The sequence below is a fragment of the Dipodomys ordii genome, unplaced genomic scaffold (genome assembly GCF_000151885.1).
Source record: "Dipodomys ordii isolate 6190 unplaced genomic scaffold, Dord_2.0 Scaffold67, whole genome shotgun sequence".
Taxonomy (NCBI): Eukaryota; Metazoa; Chordata; class Mammalia; order Rodentia; family Heteromyidae; genus Dipodomys; species Dipodomys ordii.
The window spans coordinates 10,441,764-10,467,192 of NW_012267283.1; the positions used below are offsets into that span (position 1 = coordinate 10,441,764).

A 25,429-nucleotide genomic window follows, 5' to 3' on the forward strand; every position below is an offset into this window, starting at 1 on the left:
TCCTTTGGGCGGGGGACATTTTGTAACTTCTAAATGGCCTGACTTGAACGCGAGTCTCTCCCCCTGAGGGTTTTAGGTGGTCATGTCACGTTCCTGCATCATTGGCACCAGTGACTTATCTTAGCTGATGAGTCTCAGTCCTCCCTGGAAAACCTTGGCTTCACAAGGTGGTCACAGTGGCGGGATGGGGTCAGCATGGGGCAGGGGCTGAGGGTTTGGGGGAAGAGCTCTTAGTTTTCATTTTAGTGGAGATAGGAGCTTTAAGACTTATTTAAAGCACATTTGTGTCTGACCTGTTGAGTGGTGGGAAATGATGGGGTATGAGGCTAACTGTTCACACCCTGCTTTCGTGTCTAGAGACTGAAATGCCTTAAGTTAATGTAGTCAGCCTTGTGGCCCAGGTGGGTGGGCTAGTCAGTTTCATGTTACTATAACAAAATGCTGGAGGCAACTGCCTTCCAAAATAAAAGGTTTCTTTTGGCTCATGATTCTGGGGGTTCCAGTCCAAGATCAGCAACTCCAAAGCTTTAGGCCACTGATGAGGGCTGTGGATGGCACTAGCAAAAAGTGAGCAAGTGCCCCCATCTTGAGCCAGGAGGAAGGCAGGGAGAGTGTCCTGTAGTGTAATACTGGCTGCATCTTCCCTCCTCAGAAACAAGGAAATCGTGAAATACCTGCTGAACCAAGGGGCTGATGTTACTCTTCGTGCCAAAAATGGGTACACGGCCTTTGACCTGGTGATGCTGCTGAATGACCCGGGTGGGTTCTCGTAAATCTGCACTGCCCTTCTCAGCTCGAGCCAGGGCAGCACCTCCCCTGCGAGCCCTGTCTGAAGCCCTGCTTGTTCCCAGGAAGTCTCAAGCGTCATGATGTGGAGCCAGGCACTTCCCTCTCCCCTGCAGCGCAGGGATCTGGCCAGGCCAGCCCAAACCTTCCCTCACCCGCCTTCCAGGAGCATCCAGGAGGGAGGGCAGGTCCCTTTGGTCCTGGAACAGCATCTGTGCCTCACAGCCAGAAATGCCAACTCTGGAGGAACTTTAGGGCCCTAGCCTAGGTGGAGCCATGGCCCTGGCTCACGGTAGGGAAAGCTGCAGGTCAAGGGTCCTGCGGCAGGGATGCCAACATTATTGACCTCTCATTAGTCCTTGGCTGGTGCTTCTCCCCTTTGCGTCTTCCCCTGCTGTGACAGGCCCTCTTCTTAGAGCTGAGTTCTAAACCTGACAAGGGTCAACCTGAAGCCGACACATATTTGCGGGTAAAACACTGCCTTTTGTGTCCATAGACACGGAACTTGTTCGACTGCTGGCATCTGTCTGCATGCAGGTGACTAAGGACAAAGGCCGGCCCACCCAGCCACCGCTCCTGCCCCACTCGAAGGTCAGACAGCCCTGGAGCATCCCTGTGCTGCCCGATGACAAGGGCGGGCTGAAGGTTTGCTTCTCCCCTTTTGAAAAGGTCTCAGAGGGCCCGGCCGGGGTGGAGGTGAGGGCCTGGATGCTTCCTGTTACCTCAGGCTAGGTTAGCGGGGAGGCCCCACTGGGCTGGGAGCAATAGAATATGGTGGGGAGCAGAGAAAACGGCTCATCATGCCAAACAGAGCGAATCTTTTTAAATCTTGGTGTGACATAGTCCTTAGCTGACTAAACCTTCCAGGCCTCTTTCCAGGAGCTGTTTTGGCTGTTGGCTATTTGCTGATTGGGTCATCTGGGGTCTCTCCATGGCCCAGAGGCCACTTGGCTGCTTCCCAGGAACACCAGAAATAAGTTCTAGTTGTAGATTTTCTACTGCAAGTGAGCATTTCTATTTGGTCTTCTTATCTACTCCGCATCCTGCTTGCGTGCTTACAGCCAGACTTATTGTATTCCTGAAGGCCTTGTGCTCACCATACACTCCTGACCCTCCCTCATGCCGCTACTGTCCGCTGCTCACTCCAGCTGCTGGTTCTTCTGCACAGAAGGGATGGGGAGCCCTTCATCCCTTCTTGCCCAGAGGCTGTGCGGTTGCTCTGTGCTTCCCTGGACAACAGGCTCCAGGGCGTGCCTGGATGAAGGATCAGCTACCACAACAGATGGCCCAGGCTACCCCATGCAATCACCTGACTCCTCTTGGTCCCTCCCTGGGCTAACAGGAGGGAAGCAATGCAGGGATTGATGTTAGGGTGTTTGTATTGCCTTTCTGTCCACCTGCCTGTCCCTGTCCCATTGGAAGACATCGAGCAGGTCAGCTTCCCTACCTGGCTCTGTGCTTTTCATTGCTCAGTGAGGAGAGTGAAAGAATGAGGGACAGCGGACAGAGGTCACTGACACCTGGATCTGTTGGAAAGGATCACGAACGATTCCGTGGGCAGCGCTGACTGTCAGGGAGTGTGCTGTGGTTGATTGGTGATGCCTGCCAGGAGCTCAGGACGGGAGTCCCTGTCCCTGGGGTACCTCCTTGCTCCTGCTCTTCAGGGAACTGACCTCTGCTCTGCCTTCTCTCACCAGTCCTGGTGGAACCGAATGTCCAATAGGTTCCGTAAGCTCAAACTGATGCAGACACTGCCCCGCGGGCTCTCCAGCAACCAGCCTCTGCCCTTCTCTGATGAGCCTGAGCCAGCACTGGACTCCACAATGAGGGCTGCCTCCCAGGACAGGACTGGCCGCCCATGGCCCCCCGATGCAGCCTCTGTGGCCAAAGATAGTGGTGAGAAGTGGTGGCACGTGGGGGTGGCATCTTCCTAGAGTCTGTCTGCTCCACACCTGTGTCCCCTGGTGGACACCAGGCCGGGCAGTCCTATCTTGAAGTGGAATGGGTTCCCTGGGGATAGGTAGTAAACTCCCCAGCAATGGGAGGATTCGGCCCATGGGCCGACTCTGCCAGGTCACTGAGGAGACTTGCACACCAAAGGAAAGTGGAATAGCTAGGACCTCTCCAACACAGCAATTGTCTGAGACAGACTATTGAGCGGCGCGCCACTGTCTGACCCAGCACAGCTGTGGTTGGTGGAAAAGCTCAAAACATGCTCCAAGATTCTTTCTAAATGCCTTCCATCTATTAGAGTATCGAATACCAATTGCCATGAAATATTTAATCACCCCCCGAGAATTGGCTTTCCAGGATGAAGGTTGCCCAGCCAGCCGCTCATCCTCAGGCTGAGGCCACAGGGGAGGGGCCTTTCAGGAAGCTTCCATTTGTCCCTCAGGTCCTGGGAACCCAAGAGGAGAGAAGGAAGATGCGTTATTGACAACCATGGTGAGTGTGGGGCTTCTGAAAGCATTTGAGGCCCCCATCAGATATCAGCTGATTGACATCGGCAGAGGGATGTGTGTGTTTGCCTCACCTGGCCGCTCAGAGGCGGGGTGGATGATTATAGGGGTAACATTGGCTTGCACTGAGGAGTTAGAACAGATGCCAGCCATGAACTGTGGGCAAGGCTGTATGAGTGCTTGGGGGCCAGATGCAAGTCCTGGTCATGTTCTCAGTTGGGACCTGAAGAGGTGGGAATCAACGGCGGGCTTGGACACAGAGACTCATCACATTAGTTGTGGAGAAGCAGAGAAAGAGGAGGCACAGGGGAGGGCGTGTGTCTAACCTGGGGGAGTTCTCAGTGTCAAGAATAGGCTCAGCTAGAAGAGACTGACTACAGGTCCCAATGAACAGTGGCAGAACACAGCAGCTTATTTCCCTCAGGTAAATAAAGTTCAAGACGAGCTAGAGACCTAGATTCTTTCTACTTGTTGTGCCCCATGTATGGTGGCCTGTGTTATACTAAAAGCTGACCATCATCTTTCATGACCTTGATGGGCTAGTCACCTCTAAGTTGGGAAGTTTAATTACAATATTTTCTCTCAGGATCTTTGTGATTTTCACCCTCCATTTTAAGTGTCCTTTGCATTTTCCCATCGTTCGTGGCTCCCAGTCCTTCTTCAAGGCCTTGAGAACCTGAAAAGTTTCAGGAAATAGGAAGTTGAAGTAAGCCTTCCTCTACTTCATACTGGTGTGGGGCACAGCCTAGACGATGAGTCTCTGGTCCTTTCTCTGTTGATGGGCACAGGGGAGACCAGACAATAGATGAGCCAGTGTGTTTAAGGGGAGCCATGCCACAGAAACACAGCCATAGGCTGGGACCCATGAGATACAGTGGTGAACACAGCAGCAGAGCAAGAGTCTTACAGATGATCAGAACCAGGAGCAAGAGTAAAACATGGTTTTCTTGGGCTGGGAAGGTGGCTCAGTGGTAGAGTGCTTGCCTTGCATGCATGAGACACTGGGATCAATTCATCAGCACCACATAAGCTGAAAAAAGCTGGAAGTGGTGCTGTGGCTCAAGTGGTAGGGCGCTAGCCTTGAGCTGAAGAGCTGAGGAACAGTGCCCAGGCCCAGAGTTCAGCCCCCATGACCAGAAACAAAAACAAAAAAACAAACAAACATGGTTTCCTTCCACTACATGAACCTAGAGGACCAAGAAGAAAGGAGATTTCCCCAAGTTTTAGGCTGAGCTATCTTGGCTGAACTGCTTGGAACATAAACAGAATTTTGTCTGGAAGTGACACACAAGTCACCTGGCACTGTGGTTAGGACATTAAGGACTAATCCTGTTTTGAAGTATTGCCTGTCTTTCCATCTTCACCTTAAAGTTTAGTAGGGTTAGCATTTACACTGTATTATTTATAATTTTCTAGCCTGGAAACAAGAAGAAACAAACTTGGCTAAAACATTTAACAAGTAGAAGGTTTAATGGGAGGAGAAACATCTGAATTTCTCTTGGAGCTATAGAAATAGTGGGTATAGCAGGGAAAAGGGTACAAGTCTCTGTATAGTTGGAAGATAGACAGCATGCGTATCAAGTAACCTTTGTTGATGAACAATTTCTTCTCCATTTGGATTCTGACAAAATCCCTTCTTGTCTGAACAGCTTTCTCCAAGCTGTCTTTGCATGGTTCCTCATCTCCAGGATAAGCTTTGTGCAGAGTCCTTCTTCATTGCCAGGATGAGAGGTCCCTCTTCATCTGATCCCATTTTAGAGGAGTGACAGACATGCCAGGTGGGAAGCTTGGCCAAGAAGACCACTTGGGGCCAAATTTAAACAACAAAGATGTTTAGAAGAAGTAGCTTCTAGGCAATGCTAACTTGGAATCCATTAAATTTAAAAAGCTAACTCAGTCTGACAAGTAAGTACTCCTAAGAGCTATCCTCTGGGCCTGACTGCATATAGTCCAGAAGAGGATCAAATCTTTAATGACAAAAGACTTAGAATGTTTAAAATTTTGGAAGCAGTCTAGTTATTTCCATTGCATATAGTATTTTTGGATAATTACGAAGATTGACAACATTGTTAGGACCATTAAGCTTTCCTTTTTATAAGGAATTCATGGATGTAAGCCTGCATTGGCTAGTAGCATCATTAACAATTTAATTGAGAAGGCATTAACTTAGTAAAGTGTTTTTCTAAGCTTTGCATCATATATATATATATATATATATATATATACATACACATATATATATATGTCAACTTTGACTCAGCTATTACTCAGTTTTCTAAGAAGTCAAAAGTGAGCGGAATAATATTCTTAAGACAGTTCATTGTCATGGAGAATGGGTGCTAGTTTTAATTTTGACTTCAGAAAACCCTTCAAAGCTGGGTGGTAGTGGCTCATGCCTACAATCTTAACCTTTCAGGAGTCCAAGACATGAGGATCATGGTTCACAGCTAGCCTTGGCAGAAAAAGTTGATGACACTCCAGTTAACTATCAAAATGCCAGACTTAGAGGCATGGCTCAAGTGGTAGAGTGCCAGCCATGAGTGAAAATAGAGTGAGAGCTTGAAGCCCTGTGTTCAAGCCCCCCCCCCAAAAAAAACCTTCTGATAATCTTTTAAGTTGTAAACAATGTAATGACCTGCACCTAAACTTAAAAAATTCCATCTTTAATATGCATTAAGACCTACTCTTGCATTTTGCTATGTTCTTGAACCCTCTTGTTTTTGTTATTGTTAATCTTCCCCCACGTTTCCATTTTGGAACAGTACTTTAAAACAAAGCTTCCCATGTAAAATCTTTTTTCACCCCAAAGCATTTCTTCTTCCTTTTAACTTTCTTTTCCAAATACACATTTCATACCCTCCTAAATCCTATTTGCTGATTCCTTTCTGTCTGTCCTTTCCAAACTTTTGGACTTGGACAACACTTTTTTCTTCTCTCCCTAAAATAAAATTTCACTGAAGACCCAGTGAGAAAGGCAACCTAAAGCTGGTTTCCTATGTAATAACAGATTACAAACACATATTTGTTAGTAGACTCATATCTGTAAAAGAAAATTCAAATTATAATGTCAAGCAACCAAATTTTAAGGTCCCTTTTTAATTCCTAGATGTCCACATTTAGACCTGATTGAGATATGGCAACCATTTTTTTCAAGAGTGACACCCTTTATATACTAACTTTAAAATAGCAGTTAAAGAGTCATCCTAAAGAAGGTCATATACATACATGCACAAAAAGTTTTAGCTTTAGGTATGCCAAGACTTTAATGTGCATAAAAATTGGGCTCAAAAATGAAAGTTGGCCATAATGACATGAAACAATACCTATGCCAAGCATACTAATCCCGAGTACTCTCAGGTAGGCCTTATAACCACTCTCTCTGAGAGTGACTTCCTCAGGGCAGAGGGCAGGGTGGCAGAGTCTGTCCAGAGAATTAGAGCAGAGTCAGCACAGGATGGTAGGATTCCAGAGGAAAGGAAACAAAGAGACAAGTGTAACCCTTCAGGAAGCATATAAGAAGGGTCAACACACGATTGATTGGGAATGTGTATGTCCACACTCCAGTCAGGGCCTTGAACTTAGGGGCTGGGTGCTCTTTCTGAGCTTTTGTGTTCTGGGCTGGGAAGGTGGCTCAGTGGTAGAGCGCTTGCCTTGCATGCATGAGGCCTGGGTTCGATTCCTCAGCCCCACATAAGCAAAAAGAAAAAAGCCGGAAGTGGCGCTGTGTCTCAAGTGATAGAGTGCCTAGCCTTGAGCTGAAGAGATGAGGGACAGTGCCTAGGCCCAGAGTTCAGGCCCCACGACCGGACCCCCCCAAAAAAATTTCCTGAGCTCCGATCATAGTTTTTTGATAGAGATAAGAATCTCAGGGACTTTCCTACCTAGGCTGGCCTTGAACCATGATCCGCCCATTTCAGCCTCCTGAGTAGGTATGATTACAGGTGTGAGCCACCAGTGCCCAGCTAAAATGGGAAACTTTTTTTTTAACCAAGGGCCATTTGGATCATCATTAATATACTATACAAAATTATCAGCGCAAGTAGCCGGGCCACAGGGAGCCAACAAAAAGCACAAGTCTGTTTCATCATGTACCAAATGATTTCACAGGTACTCAGCCCATGGGTCTAACATTCCCCAGCCCTGCTAGAAAGTCTCCATGGAAACAGATCATGACCCACTTTTTGACTAGTGACAAACTAGTCTTGTAAGGTGGATGGGAGAAACCACACAGACTGTGCTAGAAGGAAGAGGAAGAAACACCAGGGTACCATGGAGGCTGGCAAGGTAAAACAGAAGTGAACTAAGGCACATCTAGAATATCCTGAACAGGCCAGACATGTCTGGCCTCCCTTCCATATGTCCAGTTCCTGAGAGAGAAACATGAAAGGCTGGACATAGGGACCTCAGACCATTTAGAGGAATTCAGCAGAAAAGACCCAGTGAAAGTACCATCTTGAGGCTAGACTTCTTGATCTGGCAGTTTGTAAGCTGACCATGACACAATACAAAGAACGCATCCAGAGTGACCCTGCAGCAAGAGCTGACATATTCCTTGTCGGGAAGACAGTTACTGTCATTGTCTGGGCACAGTGTCCCCCTTCTGTGTGACAATCTGGAACCTTGAGCGTAGATGAGAGAGGCTCCTATCTACCATCCACAAGCTAGGTAAACCTTTGGGACCTACTTTTTAAAGTGTCTTTCTAGTGCCTGGAAAGTTACTGTAGTGCATGCTTCTCTAAATTCCCCCCTGACATCCTCCTGCCTCTATTTCTCCCAGTGTTTGTGTTTCCCAGTGATCTGTCATATGTCTCTATGTGTTTCCTATGACATTAGGGAATTTTATCTAATTAAATCCTAAATACTATAAAGGTAGTGCATGAAAAGACAAGGAAGGAAACCAAAGAAACTGCCTTAATGAGAGACCATATTTGAAATAAATTTTCTCTGCGGTGTGTGTACGTGGGGTGGGATATAGGGGGTATCTAAGTGGAGTAACCCGTTCTTCTCCAGTAGAGGAACAATAGAAAGGAGGAAGGGAGGGAAGGAAGGAGTGGGGAAGAGATCAATCCTTAAAAGGGAAAATAAATGCCTGAAGTTTTGAGTTCTAGGTTAGATTAGACACTAGAAGGTAGCTAAGGGCCTCTTAAGTCCCTGTATTTGATATAAGGGGGATTCTAGAGGCTGGATAACATTTGACCCATCTAATAAGGGACAAGAGTCCAACCCTGTGGAATACAGGGGCCAATCCAACAGTCAATCCAGATGACATCTGATAGAGAAAACAGAGGCCAGAGATCCCAGAGAGCATCTGGTAGGGAGAAGAAGCACCTGGCCCTTGGTAACCTCACAGGAAGGCAGGGTCAACAACCTGGAAAGACGCCTCAAAACAAGTCATGCCCAGCAGAGCATCCCGTGGATAACAGTGGATGAGGAAAAGATAGCAGTCAGAGTCCAAGCAGTAGAAAGGTACTTGCCAAGCAGAGCCTGCCCCATCCCACCCAGATAGGCAGAGAGCACTGCTCCGACTTCCTGCTGAAACAGATGTATTATGTCTAAGTCACAGCTCCACCAAGGGAGAGAACTGAGACGATGTGAAGTGTAGTGATGGGAAAAATTTGCCACGAAAAGAATACACTTCCAGTAGACGGAAAGTGGGTCCTGTCTAGGGCAAGAAAACCCCTGGTTTGGGCTGTGAAGTGAGGTCAACCCCAGGTGGTTCTTCGTGTAGTGCTCAGCCATGTTAACTCACCAGAGGCACCAAGAGCCTCACGGTTGAAGTTCCTTTAGAGCCTGGACACTCATGGAGGCCAGCAGAGGGCAGTATTGGCAAGGACAGGAGAGCCAGTCCAAGCGCGCACCTACAAGCCAAGAGGCATCCAGAAACTCAGAACCCAGGGAGCTCCCTAGCAGGATCTACCAGGCCAGCAGGGGTGAACTGTGAGCCCTACCCTGCCCCCGTGGTGGGAACCTGCGCGGCCTGACACGTCTTACATTCTCAAACAGCAGTAACAACCTTCAGTTTATAAAACACACATGTCTAGGAATTTGGGGCAACACGACAGAAGTATCTGGAAGGAAAATAAAATCACCCTCAACCACATACTCAGAGTCATGGTGGGTATTTTGAGGTATATATCTTCTGAGTATTTTGCCTGAGCATTTTAAGCACATATGAATATTGTATAATATTATATGTAATAATAGCATATACCACAGCACTTACTAAATGCCAGCCACTATTCTGGGCACTCTGCATATATTAACTCATTTAATCTGCCTGAGAACCGTGTGGGGTTGAATGACTTTATCATCATCGTTGTTGTTGTCCCTGTGTTGTCTTCTGTGTGTTCCCACACTGGCCATGCTATGTTTATGGCCACTGGATACAGATGGGGTATTGGCCTGGAGTGGCTTCACCTGTCAGGGTTTGTTCTTTCAACAACTCTGGAATGCCATCATAACTTCTAGCTCCTCCCCAGTTACTCCTCAAGAGAAATACACAGAAAGTGAACTCTCAGGCAAACGGTGTGAAGGTCATTGGCTTCCAGAAAGGATGCAATGGTGGTTTTGCTGCCCTGCAGCCCAGCTCTGCTCTTGCAAGGCCAGGAAGTCAAGGGCAGGGGCGGGGACAGCACTTGCTCACCCATCTCAGAAAAGCAGCCCAGTGGGCGTGAGGGACCAGGAGGCCCTGCAGCTCCCTTCTCCTGTTCTCCTGTCCTCAATTCCCAGTACCCAGCAGAGGGCCCCGTGCTCCCGCTCACTGCCCCCAGCCCCGCAGGGCACCGTGTGGGCGTGTGCAGTCATCGGTGCAGAGATACCACCTGCCCAGCTCCCGAGGCCGGTTTAGCTGTGGGATGCCCATCCCTGCAAAGCACCATCTGGTACAGAGTTCCCTGTCTTCTTAATTAACACGAGCATGGACGAGCTGCTGATCCTTGACGATTTTAGACCATCCCGCCTGCCCCCATCCCATTTTCTAAAAGTCAAGCCTGCGGGTAGAACGGCCAGCAGTGAAGCGTGACTGGGTGAGCTGGCAGGGGGTGGGGAAAGCAGTGGGCAGGGCTCCTGTACCTCTCCCCAGCCCCTACCCTACTCGCTATAGTCTCCTCACCACTCGGCTCCCTTGTCCTGCATCTCCCACTCAGCTCCACATCCTGGAGAGGGTGCCCCAGAGAGGGTACCCTCCCAGATTCCCCAGGACCGCATGTGTGGCCCACCTTGGCTTTCTCTCCCTTTGTGGCAGTGTGGGCGTGGGTGGGCACAGTTGAGAGCTGGGTATGCCCCCAGTCTCCAGTCTCAGATGGAGGGATTTGGCAGGTGGAGGAATGGGTGGCTGCGGTCACTGGGAAGCAGGGCGAGCCTGGTGTTCTCTCCCCTAGACTGGGCCCCCACTCTGGGTCTGTCTAACCTCCAGCTCTCTTTTCTTTTCCAGTTGCGGAACGGAGCTCCCTTCCCCAGACTCCCAAGCGACAAGCTGAAGGCGGTCATCCCCCCTTTCCTGCCCCCATCCAGCTTTGAGCTGTGGAGCTCTGACCGGTCCCGAACGTGTCACAACGGGAAGGCTGACCCCCCGAAGACGATGCCCCAGCGCGGCAGCAGGACCCACCCTGTGGGCAGTGGGGGCACAGACGCTGTAAGTGTCCAACCAGGCCCTGACATGGGTGGAGTGGGGTTGTGTGGTGGGCAGGGAGCCTCAGGTCCACCTAGTCCAGGCTTAGAGATTGTTTTTCTTTTAAGGAAGCCATATCCTGTGGCCTACCGTAAAACTGGTGAGTTTCAGAAGAGATGAATATGATGCTGTCAGAGGCATACGTCCCCTCTGTGGAACCTCGAACTCTAGGGACCATGTTTGAAAACATGATCTATCTAATCTAACTTTCCCTTCAGTGCTGAGACTGGGATGCAGCCAAGGGGAAATGACCTTCTGACAGCCATCAGTCAGGCGGCCAGGGCCTGGGACCAGAAATCAGATTCTCAGTTTCTAATCATGCCCCAGGCCACCATCACTGAGGTCTGTGATCAAGAGCACACAGCAAGAGACAACTTTGTGCACTCTGCTGTTTTCTTGAGAGAATAAGATATGATTGTGCCTAGCATTGGTGTTGGCCCCTTGGCCCGTTTCTGTACCGTCCCGAGGTGGTAGCTTATCTAAAGTGTGTAGGGTTGGTTGTTCCTATTGTGGGTGTGGTACAGACAGAGTGAAGGCGGGAGTTAGGGTGGGCCCTATGGCTGTGTGCCCAGGGGTTACAGGACAGGAGCTCCTGGCTTCCCACTGCATCTGTACAACATGCTCGCCCCCGTTCTCCCTGCTGCCAAAGGACTGTGGCAGTATTGAATCACTAGTGCAAGGCCAGGAGCCTGGTGCCCAGATATGCTATCCAGTCAGGCAGCACTGGTTTGTGTTCTAACCCCTCTTCCCAGTCAGTTGGGAAGGTGCCTGAACCATCTTGAGACATCTTTCCATAACTGACCCCTGAGGACCAAGGTCAGCATCATCAAGTGCAATGTGCACTCCATGGAGCACAGCCAGCCTGTCGCTGCCCCAGGGGGCAGGGGGCGGGGGAGGGTATCATCAGTGCATCCTAGACTGGGCACAAGACGCAAGACCAAAAACAGTGTGCAAGAAGATGCCTGGCCAGGCTAGTCAGGAAGGCCTCAGAGCTGCAGGCTGGCAGTGTCCCAGACAGAAGACAGAACACACGTGTGTGAGCCCTGGCTGTGGCTGGTGTTCTTCATTGTGGCCCTCCCTTGGGGGCATGTCAGCCGGGTTACCAGAACCCTTCCCTAGCATGACCACAGCTCACACTGGGTTTATTGTCTGAGAGCGGCCAAAATTTCCTCTCACAGATCTAGAGGGCAGAAGCCGGAAAGTGAGGTGTGTGTTGGGGGGGGGGCGGGAATTGAGAGGAGGGATCTGCTGTTGCCAGTTACAGCAGCTGCAGTCTCTAGACCTTCCTAGCCCTGTGGCCATGGGTCTCTGGTCCCTGTCCTCAGGGCCACCTAGCATCCTCTTGTCAGGTGCTCTCTGCCTGTCTTGTTTTTAGGGCTCATCCAGGTCCCCCAGGACCAGCTCTCTCCCCCAAAGCCTTGTGTATTCACACCCCGGGAGAACCATGCCTGGGGAGCACCATTCACACCTCCCAGGCTAATTCTTAGGTTCTGAGTTCTCTTTTGGAGGCCATCATTCAGCCCACCACAGCCTGTGTGCTCTGGGCATCTCTGCTGAGCCTGCTGGTGAGCCTAAGCCGTGGCTGCGTCCTGGGAACACAGTGGAGAGCTGAGTCCCTGGGAAGCTGACAGTTAATGTGCACCCACAAGTTGTGGTCCGGCTATACTGTGAACACCTAGGATGCAGGGAGATAGCCCAGCCTGCACCACATGAGCAGGGAAGCCTTGGGCCTGGGACCACAGGACCAGGAGCCATGGTGTAGACTGAGGAGGGCCATTGGTGTGGAATGGCCCGTGGGAAAAGGCCCAGGCAGGAACCAAGGCATAGGCAAAGACAAGGGCAGAGCATGTGAAGCAGACCCCGTTGAAGATGACCTGACCGGAGCACTGGCACTAGGGGCCGAAGGCTTGAGACGGGCCGGGCAGCATGACAGGCAGGCTCAGCAGGCCTGGAGATGAGCATTGTCTTGGATGTCCTGGGGGCTTCCTGGACCTCTCTCTCGGTGAATGGCACGGCCAGACCTTCTTCCTGGAAGGCCCTGGTGTTTGGTAGAAGGTGGAGTGGCCCCTAGGAAACAGTGAGTGACATGGTGTCCAGCTTGAGCTAGCAGGATTGGCACCAGATAGAGGAAAACTACCCAGCATGGTGCTGCTGGGCGGGTGGGCACTGGTGCACCGTGTGCGTGCAGGAAGCATGACGTGTCCCACCCTGTCCTTACAGGGCATGGCCAGGCCTGTCAAGTTTCCCAGCCTGTCCAGAAACCCCGCCTCCCCCACCAGTTCCGGAAACTTCAACCACTCTCCACACTCCTCTGGTGGTTCCAGTGGAGCAGGTGGCGTGAGCAGGCACAGCGGAGACCTGCATAACCGCTCAGGTGAGTGTCAGCCAGGCTGCCCGAGGAGGTGGGACGGTCTCCTGGAGAGGGGCCCAGCTGCCCCCCTCTGCTGTCTGCAGACTCCAGAAATGGCCACGTACAACTTCCTGGTGTGGCTGGAGTTTCAGTAAATTAACAGCTCATGGTTGCTCTTATCTATTTTCTGGGGATGAGGGTAGATGAAGAAAAAGGGGAAATAAAGTCCATAATGCTTTTCACCTGGTAAAAGTTTACTTGGAGAACTTCCATTCTGCCCCTTCATTGAACAGATGAAGACTTGGAAGTGGGAAAGGCATTTGCTTTGGGTCACACAGCAAGTTGTGGACAATTACGTGTGAAACCAGAATGCCCTACAATTGTTCTGGGCTTGCAGCATGTCTCCTAGTCCTTTTAGGTACCCAGGACTGTCTAGAGCCAGCTGGCAGGAAGGACATGTGGCTTTATGCATTACATTCTCCCAGAAGAGCCCAAAGACCAAAAACGGTATCATCTCACCCACCGAGGATCAGCATTGACATTTTAGTATATGTCTTTGCAAAGGATTTTTATGCATACCATGAATATTTATAAAAGTGGAATAATAATTTATTGAGCACTCCGCCAGGCACAGTGCAGAGCCATTTAAATCATTCATCTCCTGTAGTTGTGGATTATCTTCTTCCATCCAACAGGTGAAGAAGCTGGGGCTCAGGATAGTCCAATGACTCGCCCAGAGTCACACTGCTCTTATAGCAGAGACAGGGAATAAACTGCAGCGAGAGACTGTCCCCTCACTACATGCCTCCATCAGTTGTCAACTGCTCTACAGCCTGCTTTTCCACACATTCAGCGATTGTGAGGTCCTTGGGTCAATACGCATACGCCGATAGCAACGCGCGCGCGCGTGTGTGTGTGCGTGTGTGTGCGCGTGTGTGTGTGTGTGCGCGCGCGCGCGCGTGTGTGTGTGTCCTGGGGCTTGAACTCAAGGCCTGGGCACTATAGTGCTCTACCAGTTGAGCCATGGTGCCACATCTGGCTTTGTTGGTAGTTTAGTAGGGATAAGAGTCTCACAGACTTTCCTGCCCAGGCTGGCTTCAAATCACAGTGTCAGATCCCAGCTTCTCAAGTAGCTAGGATTACAGGCGTGAACGACCAGTGCCTGGCTTTCCACTTAACTTTTGTTCAGTGATTTCCTTAGCCACTGATGCCTGAATCCAGGATGACCAGTACAGTGACTGCCTGGCCACAGGTTTTTTTTTTTTTTTTTCGTTGTGGGGCCTGAACTCTGGGCCTGGGCGCTGTCCCTCAGCTCTTCAGCTCAAGGCTAGCGCTCTACCACTTGAGCCACAGTGCCACTTCGGCTTTTTTATTTTTTGCTTATGTGGTGCTGAGGAATCGAACCCAGGGCCTCATGCATGCAAGGCAAGTGCTCTACCACTGAGCAACCTTCCCAGCCCCTCACAGCTACTTCTTAAACTAAGTCTGCTCATCTGGGATTTTGGACATAATTTTCATCTCTGTTGTCTAAAATTTTGTTTCTCTCCAGATGATTGTAATAGATATGTTAGCTCTTAGCTTCTTTTAGTTGGTGTTAGGAATAGACAGGTGTATATGTTGTAAACTGTGTTAACTGTTGCTTCACTTGATTCCCCTGTCATATGTAATTTGTATACAGGTATATTCCTCTGTGTGTGTGTGTGTGTGTGTGTGTGTGTGTATTCCTGACACAAATGGGTTGTGTCAAAAGGTGCATGTGGGACAGGTTGAATCCATTGATCTCCTGATACTTCTGCTGTAGCCACGTGCTTTAAGCATGGGTTGCTGTTCAGAACTTCAGGTTTGTAGGCTCCACCCTGGCATGACTGACTGCCATTCTGTTCTTCTCCTGAGAGAGCCCATCCCTGCCCTAAATCAAAGGACAATAGGAGTGGGCTTTCTATCACAGGCTCCAGCAGTAAATGGAGATATGAAGTGCTTTTCAAAGGCTCCCTTAGGAAGAATTAGAAATTAGTCTTCATAACAGGAGCCTCCCGGATCTGGTTCTTGTACTTTGCTTAAAACAAGTGGCTTACTGAAATGGTGGGAAGAACTGGGGGCTGGCTTCCCACATGTTTGGCCTTTGGGGGACACAGGAAGGGTGGGGCAGGGATGGGCCTCCACCTCCCAGCTTTCTGGAGGCCCCAGGGGCTGGGGAGGAATCAGTATCAGATTCCTCTTTCCACCCTAAAGCTCAGTGGTTTTGAGCAGGAGCCTGGGCGCTGGGCAGCTCCGAGCTGGGGATGGCTCACTTGCCTGGCCATCAGCTGGAGTGGCCAGGACAGATGGCCATGCGTGCGCCTGGCAGTGGCTGAAAGCCAGCAAGCTGTGAAAGTGTGCACCCATGCCACCGCCAGGAGCATGGGAGCTGTGAAGCCTTGTGTGGGGCGGTGGGCCGCAAGTTCAACCACTCTCCTGCCCCAGGAAGCGAGAACCACTCTGGCGTTTCTGAGAATCCCACACCACCCTATCTCTGCCCATCCCTTCCATGCCCATCCCAGAGGTGCTGTACTCTGAGATGCACTGATTGCTTCCAGCAACAGAAACCGTGTTGGGGAATGTCCATGCTGGAAGAAGGAGTGTGGGCAGCTTGTTGGCAGTGCCTTTCTGTCCTGTCTGTGTGCTCCGGAATACACTGGGGAAAAGGGTGTTGAAGGAATGCCACATGTGGCCTTGCTTTCTGATGGAAAAAACTTCTCATCTCTGCTGTGTGATACACAGCAACTTTTAGCAAAAATTACAAGATAAATGGAAAGGCAAGACGAAGAAAAACACTCGCAAAGAACAAAGCAGTGATGAGAATAGGGTACTGTGATGGACTTCTTGGAATTACCAGTCAAGGAGTTTTAAATAACTGTGACTAGTATGACCAAGGCACTCATGGAGAAGACAAACACAAGGTCATATGAGTGACTTTTCTTCCTCCTTCTCCTCCTTTCCCCTTCATCTTCCTCCTCTTCCTCCTCATTTTTCTCCTCCTCTTCCCCATCCATCTCCTCTTCTTGTACCTCTTCCTCCTCTTCCACCTCTTCTTTCTCCTTTTCTTCCTTTACCTACTCTTTCTCTACCTCCTCCTCCTCTATCTGCTCTACCTCCTCTTCTTCTTCCTCCCATTCTACTTCCTTCTCTTATTTTTCATCATTGTCATCTTTTTCTTTTTCTCCTCCTTCTTCCTGGGTCTTAAACTCTGGGGTCTCCTGCTTGCTATGCAGGTGCTTACTCTACCACTTGAGCCACACCCCAGTCCTTTTGCTTTGAGGGTTTTCCCCCCAGATAGAACCTTGCACTTTTGCCCAGAAAACCTCCTACACCTTTAACAGACATCTCAAAGTTGACACAGCCAAGGATAAATGAATGAACTTGAAGATAGATCAGTGGATAAAAATTGCCCTAGATAAAACACAAGATTTTTTTTTAAATCCCCAAAAACAGTACAGCATAATTCTGGGCAGTACTCTAGCATGCAGGAAAAGAGGGAGAGGGAAGAGGGGACAGAAGGATTATTTAAATAATTACCATCAGCACATGATCAGATCCAATTTATCCAAGAAATGATGGCTCACCATTTCTCCAAATCAGTGACGAATGGGAATCGTCCAGAGCACAGTAAACAGGAAAACTGCAGAAAAGGACACACCTGGATAGGCCACATTCAGACTTCCAAAAACAAGGCAAAGAGAAATACCAAAGGCAGCCAAAGTAAAAGGAAATCACATACCAAGAGACAAAAAATAAGTATGACGTCAAGCAGACTTGTCAGAAACCACACAAAGCAAAGGCAGTGTCATGATATCTTAAAGGGCTGTCAGGAAAACAGGGTCATGCTGTCCACTCAGGGAGAGGGGGGGAGCCATGTCCTCTTCAGTTTTTCTGGAAGAGATCATGTAGAATCGATACGACGGTTTTTCCTCCTTACTTGTTTAACAACATTTGCCCTCTAGGTCTGCCATTTTCTCTTTTGGAAGCTTTTACCTTACAAAATTTATTTTAACTTAAGAAATAAGGTTCTGGCCAGGCACTGGTGACTCATGCCTGTAATCCCAGCTACTCAGGAGGCTGAGATCTGAGATCGCAATTTAAAGCCAGCCCTGGCAGGAAAGTCCATGAGACTCTTATTTCCAATAAACCACCAGAAAACTGGAAGTAGCACTGTGGCTCAAGTGGTAGTGCTGGCCTTGAGCAAAATAAGCTCAGGGGCAATACCTGGCCCTGAGTTCAAGCCTCAGGACCAGCACAGAAACAAAGAAGGTTCTATAGACACAGGACTACTTAAGCTATCTATTTTTTCTTGAGCAAGACTCGTATTCTGTATCTTTCAAGGAATTATCTCATTTGTTGGATTTTCAATATAGCGTTAGCAGTTTTCCTTTATTATTATTTTCAAGTATGGAGTCGGGATATCTCCTTACCATTGCTAATACTGGTGATTTGTTACTTCTCTCTCTTGTGTGGTCAATCTGGCTAAAGGTTTGTTAATTTTCTTGAGTTTTCACTGGACCAACTTTCTTTCCTCTATTGTTTTTGTTTTCAGTTTCATTTCTAGGGTTATCTATAATTTCCTTCTCCGTGATTTGGGTTTTATCTTTCTCTTATATTCTCTTTAGGGATCTTCCTTCTCTTCTTTTTTTGGGGGTATGAAGGCATGTGGTGGGGCTTTTTGAGACAGGGTCTTAGTGTGTAGTCCATGCTGGCCTCATTATCTGCCTTCTTGGACGTCTTGAGTGCTTGGATTATAGGTATGGATCACCACACCTGTCTTCTCCTTTTCTAGTATAAACGCTTAATGATACTAGTTGACCTCTAGGTGTAGCTTTTCCTGCGTCCTACCATTTTAACATATTATTTTAACTCTATTAAATTTTTTTTTCACTCCCCTTGAGAATTCCTCCTTGGTTTAGTATTTAGAAGGATTTATTTATTTTTATTTTGCAGTCATTTGAGGGGGTTTCCAGAAGTTTCTGTGACTGATTTCTATTTTAATTCCATTTCCGTCTGTTCTTCTGTTTCTTTAAGGGTGTTGATGTCTGCTTTAGGCTGGAAGTGAATCTCCCACTTGCTGCCATTTGAGAACAGAGTATTTGGTTTCTGTCACTGGGGAGGTTCTGTAGTGGCAGCTGACTGAGTCTCTGTCTGTTCTGTTGGTCATTAGGACAGTGTGGACGTCCCTTAACTGTGCCTTGTTTTGCTTTTATCATCCCATTCTATCCGCGTTTCTCTCATTTTGTTTTTGAAGTTCTCTGTTTTTCTTCCCGCCCCCCTCAGAAACTGGACACCAGCCAGCGGCCTTCATCTGGAACTTCTACCACCTCCAAGAGCACCTCGCCCACCCTCACACCCTCCCCCTCCCCCAAAGGCCACGCGGCCGAGTCCTCTGTGTCCTCCTCCTCCTCCCACAGGCAGTCCAAGAGCAGCGGGGGCTCCAGCAGCGGCACCATTACCGATGAGGGTGAGTAGTGCCCCGGGGTCCCCAGCCCAGCTGCTTCACCACACCTGGCGCCCTGAATGTCAAGAGCCATCCTTGGTCGGGATTTTTTTTTTTTTTCTGTTTGGTGTTGGCACTGTCCCTGGGTTTCTTTTACTCAAGGCTAATGCGCTGTCACTTGAGCCACAACTCTACTTCTGGCTCTGTGTGTGTGTGTGTGTGTGTGTGTGTGTGTGTGTGTGTGTGTGTGTGTGTGTGTGTGTGTGTGTGTGCGTGCCATTAATTAGATATAAGAATTTCATGGATGTTTCTGCCCAGGCTGGCTTCAAACCTCAATTCTCAATCTGAGCCTTCTAAGCAGCTAGGATTGCAGGTGTGAGTCATTGGTACCCCACTCCATGGTCAAGATTTTAAGAACTTCAACATGACTCTCTTGGGATTTTTGTTTTTGTATTTGTTTTTGTTTTGTGCTGGTGCTAGGGCTTGAACTCAGGGCCTTTTGCCCTTGCGTGATGTTTTTGCTTCAGACTGGTACCCTAGCACTTGAGCCACAGTTCCACTACAGCTTTGTGCTTATTAATTGGAGATAAGTGTCTCATGGACTTTCCTGCCCAGGCTGACTTCAAACCATGATCCTTAAACTTCAGCCTCCTGAGTAGTTCAGATTACAGGTGTGAGCCACCAGCACCTGGTTTACCTTGTGGTAACTCCCACAAGTGGTTTTTGGATATAGGAAGTCTTGTTTATAGGCTCCCACATACACCTGTGGAACTGCTTGTCAGGCTCCAAAACATCTACTTTCCCTGAACCCTGTACAAGTCAGGATTTCTTTTAGGTTGCAAGTGAGGGAATCTCTCTCACATTGGTTTAAGAAAAAAAAGCAAATTCCCTGTCTCAGGTAATAGGGGCAGTCAGGGGTGTGTTTCAGGCATGTCTGGATCCAGGCACCTTGGAGTCTTTCTCTGCATATCTGATAGCTGGCAAGCCGCTTCAGGCTAACCTGGTCATCCTGTTCATTTTGTATACCTAGCAGAACCAGTGCTGCTTTTTTTCTGTAGGTCCAAGCAAAGCCCTGAGGGAAATGGTCATGACCTTGGTTGGCTATATGTATGAATCCTTCCCTGACCATCCTTGCCTGCCTGTCCCTGTGTCCAGGGGCTGGAATGTGGGGCCCCATCTCCCCCCCCTACTCACATGGTGTGGATTAGAAGAGGGTAGGAGATCCTCAAAGTAAAATAGAAGTGCTAACCAGGGCCCTGTGGCTCACGCCTATAACCCTAGCTTCCCAGGCGGCTGAGATCAGAGGACTGAGGTTCAGATCTAGTCAGGGCAGGGAAATCTGTGAGACTCTTAACTTCCATTATCCACCAAAAAAGCTGAAAGTAGAGTTGTAGTAGAGAGTGCCAGCCAGCTGTGAAAAAGCTGAGGGACAGCAACGAGGGCTTGAGTTCAAACCCCAGTACACACACACAGACACACACACACACACACACACACACAGAAACACACATAGACACAGAAACACACACAGACACACACAGACACACACACACACAGACACACACACAGACACACAGACACACACACACACACACACACACACACTGCTGTTTCCAGAAGAAGGAGGAGCTGGATACAAGGCAGCAGGAATACTGTGTCTGCTAAAAGCAGGAGAGCCCAGGCGTCTGCTTGTCTGGCCTCCACCCTCCCATTGAGTCCTGGGGGACAGAAGTTGGAGTGGGTGGTAGGCAGGAGTGCAGCTAGCCATGGCGCCCAGGAAAGACAAAGGAAGGTGAAGAGAAAAACTCCATCCTTCAGCAATGTCCTGTGTGCCCTGGAGGGGTGGGGCCTCAGGGAGAGCTGGTAAGAGATGCAGCCTGGCAGCCTGAAGAGATGTAGGCACATGTGGGCATCATGTGTACACCCGGGACAGCGTGGTGTGCTGAGTGGGTCATGCCTAAGGGCACTGGGTTGCGATGTGCAGCAGGCACCATGCTGGGCTCAGCGCATGGATGCATGTTGCTGCCGGTGGTGTCTGTATTTGGGGTCTCCTCTCATAGTTCTGTGAGTCCAGCATAGCCGTGTATAAAGGCTCAGGAGATTCAGGGGCAGCCCCACCGTGCTTGCCCTCACTTGCCCTGGAGTCAGAGTCTCCTCCCGCGTGTTACTCTGCAGGTTTGTGGGTACTGTGTTACCCACCCGTCTCCCAGGTTCGTAGAGGGGGTGCTTCTCTGCTCCACCAAGGAAGAGCCGAGACACAGGGCATCCTGAAGTCTGCCTGTGCCCACTCACACCCCTCTTTGCAAAGCCCTACCTGGGATGGAAAGAAGACAATGCTGACAGTCTGATGGGTTGAAATTGCAGAAACTGACACAAACACAAATGAGGACTCAGTGTATTGTTTGGTAGGTCAACCACCATAATCTAGACACTGAGGAAGAAGACATTAATAGCTTGAAAGGGCCTCATGTCTGTAGCCATTATACGGTGAACAGCACAGGGTTTGATTCAACCCAGTTGCTCACAGGAAGTTCCAACATTTTTCTTTGCTGTTGTATTTTCTTCCCTGCTCACGTCAACACCACTATCAGCTAACATGCACGTCAGTTATGCAACTGGATGTATTTGGTAAGACCCAGTTGGAATTAACAGCAAGGAGTGCTGTATAGTTCATCAGTATTCATTAGCCACACATGGCACATCCTTTGTTGCAGTAAAATCTGAAGGAACTGAACCAGGTCCAGTGGCACACACCCATAATCCCAGCTACTCAGGAGGATTGGGGACTTTGAGGCCAGCCAAGGCAAAGTTTGTAAAACCATGCCTCTAAAACAAACTGAAAATAAAAGGGCTAGGGTGGAGCTCCAGTGGTAGAGCAAGTGTGGCCGTGGGTTTAATCCCAGTACAGGGGGCGGGGGTGGGGGGGCTGGCTTTCCCTGGAGAACCTGTTGTTAAGCAGCACCAGCACCTGCAGTGGAGGAGGCCACCTGTGGAGAGAACAGCAGGAGCCAAGGTTGGTGTGGGGTTGGGAAGGTGCAGTGGATTCAGTGTGGATCAGGACTGGATTCTCAGTAGCTCTTTGTTCAGAGCCTTCCCCCGTCTCCCGGGTGGGGGCCAGCTGTCCTCTGTCCAGCTCACTGGCTGGTGGCCCTCACCACAGCACACACCATGGTGAGGGGTTTGCAGTCTGATTCCCCCCTTCCCCAGCCGGGCCTTCCTATACCTCTCTTCCCCTCTGTCAGTGAAGACAGCCTTAGGGCCTGTCTCGCCAGCTGGCTATAAAGAGCGATCCCCACACCTCCATGTTGAGGGTGTCCAAGGTGAGCTTCGCCCATCAGTCCATCTTCCCAGTGTTCCCCAGCCACCTCATGACAGGGCACTCTCTCTATCCCCCATCCCCACCATGCACTTGGGCACTTTGCCAGCCACTGCCGATGGTGACTGGGTGAGAAGGAGAAACTGAGGCCCGCCACTCTCTTCTGTGAACTCATTCACTGCCCCCAGGACCTTTGTACTTGCTGTTACCTCTCTCTGGATGCTGCCTTATGCTCTGCCCCCAGATACCTACAGAGCTTGCTCCTTCATGTACTGCTTGAATAGCCCCTGGTCAGGGAGACTCTCAGTAGAACAGCATTCTCCTGTGCCCACGTCACCCCCACCCTGCGCCCTCCTTCCTTGCTGCTGTGGCCTGTCAGGCTGCACAAGGTTGATCTGTTAAGTCCGCAGGGCCTGGCCTGGTAAATCCCTACTGAAGGTGTGAGTACATATTTCTTCCAGCCCCTGTCCCCTACAAAAAAATTAGTTTTGTTTTCTTTCTTTATCTGTTCTTGGTGGTCCTGGAGCTTGAACTCAGGGCCTGAGCACTGTGCCAAGGTCTCTTTGTGCCTAAGGCCAGCGCTCTACCACTTGAGCCACAGTGCTACTTCTGGCTTTTGCTGAGTAGTTCATTGGAGATAAGGGTCTCACAGACTTTCCTGTCTGGGCTGGCTTCAAACCATGATCCTCAGATCTCAGTCTCCTGAGTAGCTAAGATTACAGGTGTGAGCCGCTGGTGCCCAGCTTGTTTTCATTCTCTATCCTGCCTGCTCTGATCCACATCTTTTCCCCGGAAGGGGCCCTGTGGCCTCTGCCACCCACTGAGATGTATCCTTCTAGAAGGCCACAGTATCCATGTGCCAGACCCCCAACCCTAGCCTACAGACTTCTTGCTGCTCTCCAGGCTCTCTCTCTTAGACAGCCGAGGACTGCAGCCTTAGCCTTGGCAGTGACGCTGGCTGCATTCTTCACGAGGGGAACCCACTCCTTTGGCCACTGCCACCAGAAGGGCCAGCCCTGGCCACGCTTTGTCTTTGCAGCTGGGGTTTCTGGAGGTGGCAGGGGCTGCCTGGCAGGTAAGGGGTGTAGCTGCGGAAGCGAATGCTCAGTTGCTTTCTGTGTTGGTTTTCTTGTAGAATTTCATGTGCAATAGGATAACCTCTGTTAATAGAGCTCCGAAGAGCATTCTTGTCACAGTTTACCAAATTCTAAAATGTGGGGTTTTTTTTCTCCCTCTTCCTCTTAAAGATGAACTGACTGGAATCCTTAAGAAATTATCACTTGAGAAGTACCAGCCCATCTTTGAGGAGCAAGAGGTAAGGGTGGCTGTGTCAAGTCTCGGTATAGAAGCACACTGTCTAGCTGCGCTCCTTCCCTCCAGGCAGCAGAGGAAGTGTCCTGGGGTCTGTACATCAGCCCGGCACCATGAGCTCCTGCGGGCTTCATGATCATTGAACTTTGTCAGTTGGAGCCCTGCTCTGTGTCTCTCCTGAACATGGGTTTGGCTGGCAGGCTTAAAGGGGCCCAAGCAGATCCTGCAGAGCTTGAACAGATGACTCACACCGGCTGTGGGTCATTGAGGCTTCCTGTCCACTTACAAGCTCCTAAAGTCACCTGTAAAATACATGGCTTGCCAGGTGCTGGTGGCTCGTGCCTGTAATCCTAGCTACTCAGGAGGCTGAGGTCTGAGGATCAGGGTTCAAAGCCAGCCTGGACAGGAAAAGGCCATGAGACTCTTATCTCCAATTAACCACCACTCACAAAACTAGAAGTGGAACTGTGGCTCAGAAACCAGAAGTGGAACTGTGGCTCTACTGTGGTAGAGTACTAGCCTTGAGCAGAAGAGCCCAGACCCTGAGGTTAAGCCCTATGACTGACAAAACAAAAACAAAAACAAAAAAACCCATGACTCTTCTAGGCAGGCATCTTATGAAAATGTTCCAGAGTTAGCAGGTGATCTGAGAGGCCCACTCCTAGGTGTGTCCTGAGGAAGTGGAGACAGGGGCCACATGGAAGCTGTACACAGACATCCCCAGCCCAAAGTGGAAACAGCTCAAATGTGTGTCACAAAGGTGAAATAATACCTGCTCTAGAGAGGGAATAGTACTTAGCTATTAAAAAGAGAAATACTGGTCTGGGCGCTGGTGGCTCACACCCGTAACCGTAGCTACTCAGGAGGCAGAGATCTGAGGATTGCAGTTCAAAGCCAGCCCAGGCTGCAAAGTCCATGAGACTCTTCTCTCCAGAAAACAGGAAGTGGTGCTGTGGTTTAAAATGGTAGACTGCTAGCCTTGAGCAAAAAGAGCTCAGGGACAGCAATCAGGCTCTTGAGTTCAAGCCCTACAGCCAACCAAAAAGGGAGAGAGAAAGAGAGTGAGTGAAAGAGAGAGAGAGAGAAATACTGGCCTATAGAGAGATCTCTAAGAAACTATGCTAAATGAAAACAAAAACAGTCACACGGTTAGGGTGTGGGTGTGGTTCTGTTTATAGGAAGGGATTCACAGAGACAGAAGGCAGGGTAGTGGGTGCGAGGGATTGGGGGGGAGGGCAGGGTTTCTTTTAGGGCATGATGGAAATGTCCTGATGCTGAGCATGTGTAGCTGTGACCAAACCGCAGGTCACAAATTGAATCATAGATGAATTACATCCCAAAAACAACTGTCACAAAAGCGAGTGTGTTAGCCAAATAAAACCTCAGGCCAGCAGCACGGGGTGGGTGGGGGAGATCCCGGGCTCAGCGTGTGAACTCTGTCCTCAGTACAGTGGCTCCCCGAGAGCCACCTAGCACCCCAGCAAGCTGCGGGTGCGTTTGAGGTGTCTGTGTCCTGGTTCAGGAGGTGGCCGGGTGGGTGCCTCTCTTCCTTGTGTCCTGATTCTCTCTGCCCTGTCCTGACTGTCCTTCCTGCCTCTGGCCATTTGCAAGGGTCGTGAGGATTTTTTCCATTTCTGAGAATTCTTTCCTGGTTGGTGTTGCTCTCCCGCCTGGAGCTCTGGCTGGGTGCGCCCAGCACACCTCCCTCGGGGCAGACCTCCACTCCCCCACAGCGTCCATTTTAGGAGGTCACATTCATTCTGATGTTTTCCCCCACTCTGTTGGCGTGCTGGGGTCCCAGTCAGGCCTGGCTCGGAGCTGCTGCACCTGCCAGACGCAGAGAGCAAGGCGGGGGGGGGGGGTTCCCACTGAAGTCCCTCAGGGTCAGGAGGCAGAGTGCGCAGATTTGCTGTGGAAACAGGGAGGCACTGGAGCCCGCAGCAGGGCCTGGAGAGACTGGAGGCTCCCACCCAAACCGGGTGGGTGTCAGGTCTGCACCTGCGCAGAACCCTGCTCTGTCAGAAGCCCATGCAGCCGTGCCCACCCTCGGGGGACTGCCCTCTGTGAAACTCATCAG

The 25,429-nt window shown here is 49.9% G+C and overlaps 1 protein-coding gene across 1 annotated transcript in view; it reads left to right on the forward strand.

Moving 5' to 3' along the window:
* Positions 1-25,429, forward strand: part of Anks6 (ankyrin repeat and sterile alpha motif domain containing 6) — a gene marked incomplete at its 5' end in the record, with an annotated part of 49,739 nt that overhangs the window by 13,480 nt on the left and 10,830 nt on the right. The window contains 9 exons of the mRNA XM_013023242.1: positions 653-759; positions 1,283-1,431; positions 2,484-2,682; positions 3,182-3,231; positions 10,678-10,878; positions 13,135-13,288; positions 13,376-13,398; positions 18,566-18,749; positions 23,289-23,356. Coding sequence (XP_012878696.1) covers positions 653-759; positions 1,283-1,431; positions 2,484-2,682; positions 3,182-3,231; positions 10,678-10,878; positions 13,135-13,288; positions 13,376-13,398; positions 18,566-18,749; positions 23,289-23,356 — 1,135 coding nt within the window. The remainder of the gene's footprint in view (positions 1-652; positions 760-1,282; positions 1,432-2,483; positions 2,683-3,181; positions 3,232-10,677; positions 10,879-13,134; positions 13,289-13,375; positions 13,399-18,565; positions 18,750-23,288; positions 23,357-25,429) is intronic.